At 40.8% G+C, this 8453-nt stretch overlaps 1 protein-coding gene across 2 annotated transcripts in view; it reads left to right on the top strand.

Annotated features, from left to right (window-relative positions):
- The first annotated feature begins 267 nt into the window (after nucleotides 1–267).
- LOC108300854 (phospholipid scramblase 1) overlaps nucleotides 268–8453 on the top strand; it is a 28245-nt gene continuing 20059 nt past the window's right edge. The window contains exons 1-2 of one of the 2 annotated variants that reach the window (XM_037736842.1): nucleotides 268–504; nucleotides 8077–8103. In XM_037736842.1, coding sequence (XP_037592770.1) covers nucleotides 8091–8103 — 13 coding nt within the window. In that variant the 5' untranslated portion in view covers nucleotides 268–504; nucleotides 8077–8090. The remainder of the gene's footprint in view (nucleotides 505–8076; nucleotides 8104–8453) is intronic. The other variant, XM_037736843.1, reaches the window with a different exon arrangement.

Genomic DNA, 8453 nt, shown 5'->3' with positions numbered 1-8453 from the left:
GGCATGGTGGCGCGTGCCTGTAATCCCAGCTACTCAGGAGGTTGAGGCAGGAGAGCTGCCTGAACCCAAGGGGCGGAGGTTGCGGTGAGCCGAGATCGCGCCATTGCACTCCAGCCTGGGTAACAAGAGTGAAACTCCGTCTCAAAAAANAAAAAAAAAAAAAAAAAAAGAAAGCGAGTCGGGGGTAGAGGAGGCGGGCCACACACTCCGTGGTGGGTGCAGTCCCTCCTCCAGCTCCTCCTCCTCCAGCAGCCCTGCGGGACCCAGGCGCCAGCGCAGGGACCAGGGAAATGAAGCCGCGCTGTGTGCGTAAGATCCAGGAAACGAAACCGGAGCTGCCGCGGTGGGCGCGAAGGTTACTCCCAGACTCCCTTCCTGCTGCCTTTGGAGCAGGTTGCGCAGCAGCTGTGCCTGGCAGTCTGAAGGCGCGGAGAGGAAGCCACCGCCTGGACCCTGCTCTCTGGACCTTGGCTCGCTCGGGAGCGGAAACAGCGGCAGCCACAGGTGCGCGGGCGGCTTTTTCTGCCGCCTCCCGGGGACGCGGGCGCGGGAACTGCGCGGAGCCTGTTCTGGTCCCAGGGCCAGGGTCAGGTGTGGAGGGCAACTTACGGAGAACCGGGGCGACGGCCCGTCGGTAGTGTTTGCTGCTCTGGAGGTGGAGGATGTGGGGTGAAGGTTGGGGCCAGAAATGCAAGAAGCCTCTGAAAGGGACCCTGGAAGTGGAGTAGGTACTCGGCCAGAGGCCCGAGGTCGCCCAGCGGCACCCAGAACCATTCCAATGACCAGGGTTGTCCTGCCTGAAAACACCTCGGGGGACTGAGCTTCCCCTTAGCTACACTGCTTTACAGGCAGAGAGCAGCCCTGAATCCTGGGCTGAGGCTGGGCTCGGGAGCCTGTGCCAGCATAGTGGGGCTATTAGAAGGGACGGTTAATACAGCCTGCAGGCTGTCATTTATCAGTAAGTATTCACTGGAGTCTGCCTGGAGCCCACAGCTATGCTAGGCCAGCTTGGAAAAGATGGCGGCAGTATATGGCACAGTTGCTAAGACCATTGGCTCTAGTCAGGCTGCCCGACTTTAAATTCGGCCTCTACTACTTCGCATCTGTGGACTGTCAGCCACTTTCTTCATTTATGTTCTTTCCATTGTCTCCTTTCTGAAATTGTGTAACTATTTAAAAAGCTACAGAGTATTACATGTGTTAGTTCTTCCCATTGTCTCATCTCTGAAACTGTGTAACTATTTTAAAAAGCTACAGAGTATTACATGTGTTAATGTAAAGTTCTTAGAGCAGTGCCTGGCACTACAGAAAGTACTCAGTGACAGTTAGCTTTTATTATTTTAAATATTTGACAAAGTCCCTGCTTCTCCAAGCTGCCTCTCTGGTTCCCATGCGGTTTCATTCATGCACTGTTATTCCTGGAAATCTTGGCATGGCCATTTCCCAGTTCCAGGTACAGGCAGTTCCCAGTGCCAGGAACAGAGGCAGTCATTGTTTCTTCTGGTTTATCACATTGAGATACATGGTTACTACAAGTAACACTTAAAAGTGTTAGGCAGTTTGGGGGCTCCTTTCTTGAGCTTTTCCTAAAAACAAACCTTTCTGTTAATGTCACCCTGTTTACAACAATAGTAGAGCTTTGAACAATGAGAAAATGCAGGGAAATGAAAAATAAAAATAAAGGGAAATGAGTGGATTTCCGCAGTTGGATAGAAAAGTGGCAGGTAAAAGAGCTGGTTTACAGATCAAACTGCCTTTAGATCTGTAAAGGAGCTTAGAGTACAGGTGGAGAGACATGAATTGTGTGTGAGCAGACCCTTGTGTACCTCTCCATCCTCATCTCTAAGAATCTTTCCCTCTTCTGCTCTGTAACCTCACTGGTCTTCCTTTCTTGAATGAGGCAAGTTCTTCCAGCTCAGGAATTCTACCTATGAAGTTCTCTCTATCTATGATGCCCTCCAACACCCCACCCATATACCTCCGTAGACTAGTTAATTTGAGATTTCCTTCAGCTCCCAGTCTGACTTTTATTAAACCCCTACCACCGTCGAAGTTAGTGGTAACTTAAAAGCCATAACCCTTTCTTACAGCAACATTATTGTTATCTATAGCACATACAGTATTTTTAATAATATATTTAATTCGTAATTGTCTGTCTCCCCTAGTGTCAAGATATTGTGCTCTAGTGCCTGGTATGGTGCCTTGCATGCTCCCTGCCTTCAATTAATTCCTTAAAAACCATACAAGCTTTATATTTAGTGAATATTTATATAGGGAGTACTTTTATATGTATATATATCTATATATACACATTCAATAGCACTACCCTGAATAGTGCTAAATTAAAAAGCCAAAACAACTTTTAATCAGAACTAATAGTTGCACTCTTCAATTTTCCATATGTTTCTTTTTAATAAGTGATTAGAAAAAATATGATGTCTCCATATATTGTCTGCTGCTGTAACAGAATACCTGAGATTTGGTAATTCATAAAGGACAGAAATGTGTTTCCTACAGTTCTGGAGGCTAGGAAGTCCAACATAATCGTGTGTTGCTTAAAGACAAGAATATGTTCTGAGAAATGCATCATGAGGCAATTTTGTGGTGGTGAGAACATCATAGAGTTTACTTACACAATCCTGGATAGTATAGCCTATTATTTAGGCTAGGGTGGTGGGGTGGGGGGTATTGAGAAGAGTCAGATTGAGAGCTGAAGGAAGTCTCAAATAAAACTAGTCTATGGGTGTGTGGGTGAGTGGGGTGGTGTAGGGCATTATAGACAGAGGGAACTTCACAGGTAGAAGTCCTGGGCTGGAGGGAACTTGGCTCATTCAAGAAAAGGAATGACCAGTGAGATTGCAGATAGCCTATTGGACCTTGACTCTGTGCAATAAAGTATTGCTCCTGGCTAGAAACCTGTGTAGCATGTTACTGTACTAAATACTGTAGGCAAGTATAATACAATGTTAAGTATTTATATATCTAAACATATCGAAACATAGAAATAGTATAGTAAAAATATGGTATATAATCTTATGGGACCCCCATCATATATGTGATCTGTTGTTGTGGTGCATGACTGTACCGAGGTGCCAGCATCTTGTGAAGGTCCTCTTGCTGCATCATCCCATGGTGGAAAGTGGAAGGGCAAGACAGCAGGAGAGCATGGAGCTTGAGTTCATTACAGGCCTACTCGCAATAACTAACCCGCTCCCAAGATAACATTAATCTATTCATGAAGGTAGAATGTTTATAACCTAATCATATTTTATTAGGCCACACCTCCCAGCACTGTTGCATTGGAAATTAAGTTTCCAACACATGAACTTTGGTCACCCATTCTAACCATAGCACCTGGCCTAGTTAAAGCTAAGTGGCACAAAAGTAAATTGAACTTCAAGCCTTTTCTATCTTACATAAGAAAGATACCTTAAGAAAGTCTTTTAACAAATTTCACTGAAGGTTGTCAGTTTTCCTTTTTTCAGTGAATCAGAGGCATTGGTGCAAAGAATATGAATAATTAATAATCTTAATTTAGCTAGTTAGTGAGCTGTATCACATTAAAATCAGTTTTAGTTCCATGGGTTTAGTTTCATCATTTATTAGAAGGAAAGGAAAGAAACAACTCGAATTTGTGAGGGAGCTCTGGGTTGTCAGGAAAGGCTTTTCAGAGAATAAAGCAATCAAATGAGAATGACTGATTTAGTATTTGTTTCCTTTGTCTCTTTGGTTTACTTTTTAGCTTTGTAGAACACTTGATCACTATCATCTCACTTGGTTTTAGTTGACATATTATCTACATTTTTATTCAAGGTTTAATATAAAATGCTATAAAAGGCTATCCCAAATTGGTTTTAAGCATATTTATTTTGTTTAAGCATAAAATTCACAAGAGGATCTTTATGGGAAGACTCCTTGTTACAAGGTACTTTGCATTTATTATCAGCCTCAGTCATGTCACTGCATTCCCATATCTTACAGGTATGATGTGCTGGGTACTCCAAGCCTCACCACCTGCTTGCCCGACACATTTGTGTAAATGTATAAATTTTTTCTATACTTAAGTTTTACCAAAACCAGAGTTCAACAGATGAATATTTTCCCTTCTTAGATGTCAACGAAACATTTTGAAATGTATCAAATTTACCTACAAACATTGCCCAAATGACATGGAAATTATTTAATTAGATAAAAATGTCGTGACCTCAAGAGATGGGTCAGAAGAGTTTCACTGTAATGTGAATTGTGAAGGCAGAACTGGAAATCTCCTGTGCTGTTTCTTCCTCTTCCTGGTAGTAGAGGTTTACAGTTATCAAGAAGTCCAGAGAAACAATGGGGACTTATGATTTCTGGTAGAAAAATTTTAACAGCAGTGTACTTATATGCAAATAATATATGATGCCTCCGTTTCCTCCAAAGTCTTATTTAACAGAGTTAGACAAATCAGATTATATTTGAAGTTCTTCGTTCATCCTGGAGTAATTGTTATTCCAATGGTACAGTATACATCATAACTTTAGTACATTTTTTTGGTACACCATAAAGATGATTTTCTCTTTCTCTGAAGTATTTATGAAATTAAAAACAAAATAAGTGTGGTAGAAGCCATTATTTATGAGTTATCATGCTAAATTAATTAACTCATTAATTCATTCAGGGCACAACCAGTTATTCCCAAACTGAGTGACATACATCTTTGAATAGACTCATTAAGCTTGAGAAACCCCAAGGGATCATGATAACAACAAAGAGGAATGTAGGCATCCACATAGTGGATGACTTTAGTGACCTAGCACACAGTGCTTTATCTACTGGGCACATGGACAGATACAAGGAACACTTAACATTTTGCATCTGAGCTTATTACATGCCATTTGCAATGCTTGAGATATTAGGGAAATGTCAAAATTCGAAAACCTATAGTAAAGCAAAGGCTCAGGTTTTATTCTGCAGTAGTTTTGCCAGTAGGTTCTCATCCTCACTAGCTTATCTTTTAGGATGAAAAATAATGTAATCAAGTGGGAAAAAAAGAGCAAATATGAACAAATTGTCATTGTTTTAGAATCAGCTTTTTTTCCCTGTCCTGGATTTCTGTGGTTGGTACTCATTTGGCAAGGACTTGAAACTCATGATACTCCTTGTTTAAGATCCTCCACCTATTCTTAATAGCTGGGTCCCCAACCCCTGGATCACCAACCAGTACCAGTGTGTGGCCTGTTAGGAATTGGGCTTGCACAGCGGGAGAGGAGCAGCAGGTGAATGAGTGAAGTTTCATCTGTATTGACAGCTGCTCCCTATCGCTCACATTACTGCCTGAGCTCCACCTCCTGTCAGATCAGCAGCGGCATTAGATTCTCATAAAAGCAAAAACCCTATTGTGAACTGCATGTGTGAGGGATCTACGTTGTGCACTCCTTATGAGAATCTAATGCCTGATGATCAGTCGCTGTCTCCCATCACCCCCAGATGGGATCATCTAGTTCCAGGAAAACAAGCTCAGGCCTCCCACTGATTCTACCTTATAATGAATTGTATAATTATTTTGTTAAATATTACAATGTAATAATAATAGAAATAAAGTGCAAAATAAATGTAATGAGCTTGAATCATCCCAAAACCATCTCTTGCTCCACTGGTCAATGGAAAAATTGACTTCCACGAAACCAGTCCCTGGTGCCAAAAAGATTGGGGACCACTGCTTACCAGGATACATAGCATTGGTTAATGAATTCTCTACCTTTGCAGAACATCCTTTATTTCTGGCTTGCATGGGACTTGAAAGCCTAAAACAACTAAATGCTAAGAAAAAAAATTTGTAAAATTATGACAAAAATATTTTCTGCCTCCGATGAATAGATTTGAAATCCAGAAACTATGATTTTTTCCTAATTCAGTAGTCTGAAAAAATGAAAGAGAGAGAGAGAGAGAGAGAGAGAGAGAGAGATAAAAACTTGGCTATGTTTTTGCCCTTACATTTTATTTAGGATTTGTCCTTAGACATTATTTGGTGCTTTCCTGACATTGTAGGCAAGGTGAGAATAACTGAAACACTGGTTTCTTAAAAGTTCTGTTAAAATTGGTTAAAGGCCATAGAATTTTTTTTTTTTTTAAGCTAAGCATGTTATAGAGTGGGATCCTATAAGAAGCAAGGGGCAGGTAAAGACTTTAGAGATGTGTAGTCCAGTGTGATAATTAAAGAATACTACTTATTTCTAATCTGGAATGTATTAGTATTTTTTGACATATCTGTTAAAGTACTCTTAGCATATTTTTAGAAAATTGGCATTTTAAAGTATAGTCTTTGATGGTAGAAATTTGAGGCTGACAAAAATCATGTCCTCTTATATGTATGAATTTAGTCTCCTTTAAACAGTTCTTCATATGGAATCTAAAACACAAATGTAGTCTTGAAAACTTTTAGTCTATTTTGGTTCCATGTGTTTATTAGCTTCTTGTTCACCTTATAGATTAATTGCGGAAAAGTATAAACTTATTAATTTCTACCTTTGTGGCTTGATGAGGTCCACATAATTCATTTATGACCAGTTAATGCAAACTGGGATTCCCATTGTCCTAAGAAAATGTGGGAAGTTAAATCAGTAACACAAACACCCCTTTTGATTTATTTCAGAACCATATAAACCTATTTTGAATTTTTCAACCAATTTTGTTCTTAAAGCTGGCAATGATAAAAACAAAAAACAAAAAATAAAACACATTTATTTTGAAACACAGTCTTGCTCTGTCACCCAGGCTGAAATGCAATGACGTCATCATACCTCACCATTGCCTCAATTTCCCAGGGTCAAGCATTCCTCCCACCTCAGCCTTCCAAGTAGTTGGTACTACAGGCACATGCCACCATACTTGGCTTTTTTTTTTTTTTTTNTAGTAGAGGCAAGGTCTCTCCACATTGCCCAGGCTGGTCTCAAACTTCTGAACTCAAGTGATCCTCCTGCCTCGGCTTCCCAAAATACTGGCATTATAGGAATGAGCCACCACCCCTGGCTCCCTCCTCGCTGTTTCTGCCTCCCTCCTTGCTGTTTCAACTAAATGCTAGAGTTCCAGAGAAGAATACGCCTCCCCCCTGAAACAGCAAGGAGGGAGGCAGATTCTTCTCTGGAACTCTAGATTTTAGTTGAGCATGTAGAGGGATCAGTTGACTTATTAACCACTTATTAATCAGTTGCACAGTAGGAGAAGCTGGTTAAAGAATAGCCAGCACTGGAGTGGGCCTGGGAAGGGGAAAGTTTGTGTAAGTGTGTGTGGGTCCAAGATAAAACAGTTGGGTAACAGAGTTTTGCCTGATGCCTTGTCATTAAGAGATGAAGGGCATCGGGATTTACAGGAGATGGAAAAAGTAGTGAATGGATAGTAATGGGAAAGACTGGGATTGAGTAAAAGCACTGGAAGGCAAAAGTATTGAGTAGAATGTTTGCTGTTTATTATGTTTCTGTATAAATACCGAGTACGAAGTTTCACTTTGGTGGTCAAGGTGCCATGGCTGTGACAACTCCTGAGAGTCGGTTCTCTGAGAAAAAGAAGTCTCTGAATGCATAGAGTAGTGTCAGGCCTTCTGAAATTTACAAAAAACACTTCCACAAGACCTACACTTCCCAAGATAACTGCAGTAGTGTGAACTGATATTTAACATTTTTCGCTCTCCTGCTGGAACATTCCTGGGGCCCAAGTCCAGAGGCTGGGAACTGACCACCCACTTCCTTTAGACTGTGCAAGTTGTGAAGGCTGATGTTTTTAGCTTGGTTACTATTTGGAGTCTTAGCTCATAGTGTATCTTTACAGCTTTTTGCTTCACTGGACCCTCACCTCAAAAGGCTTTAGAATGTATTCACTATCATGAGCTGACCAACAATTTCTAAATTCCTACTCAGAAACACAGCAAGGGGAATGCAGTTAAGCACAAAGGGCTTAAATGGCCAGGTAAGGCTGGGCTGGATGAATAGAGAGGAATATCCCATGAGTGTGACTGGGTAGTTTTAGAGTATCCTGTTTCAACTGTTATATTTGACTTGTAAACTTATAGACTGTATATTAATGTCAGATCTTCTTTTACAGAATCTGTTTAAATCATGGACAAGCAATGTAAGTAATTTACTTAAATGTTTACTTTCCTCCCTATAATGCTAATCTGTTAGTAATTTCTTATTTGTCATAATGTTTCATTCAGTGTCTGAAAGTATATAATTTGCTTTCTGTTGTTTATACTCCAGAATACAATGTCTAGCTCAGTATTTTGACTATAGAGAAGACGTGCAAAAATATCACTACCACTAGGTTCTTCATTAAAAATAAAAAGCCTTGGCCAGGCGTGGTGGCTCACACGTGTAATCCCAGCACTTTGGGAGGCTGAGGCAGGCGAATCACAAGGTCAGGGGTTCAAGACCAGCCTGGCCAACATGGTGAAACCCCGTCTCTACTAAAAATACAAAAAA

Source organism: Cebus imitator, unplaced genomic scaffold, assembly GCF_001604975.1.
Source record: "Cebus imitator isolate Cc_AM_T3 unplaced genomic scaffold, Cebus_imitator-1.0 Scaffold30, whole genome shotgun sequence".
In the NCBI taxonomy this organism is placed as follows: domain Eukaryota; kingdom Metazoa; phylum Chordata; class Mammalia; order Primates; family Cebidae; genus Cebus; species Cebus imitator.
This window is presented reverse-complemented; position numbering and strand designations above follow the sequence as displayed.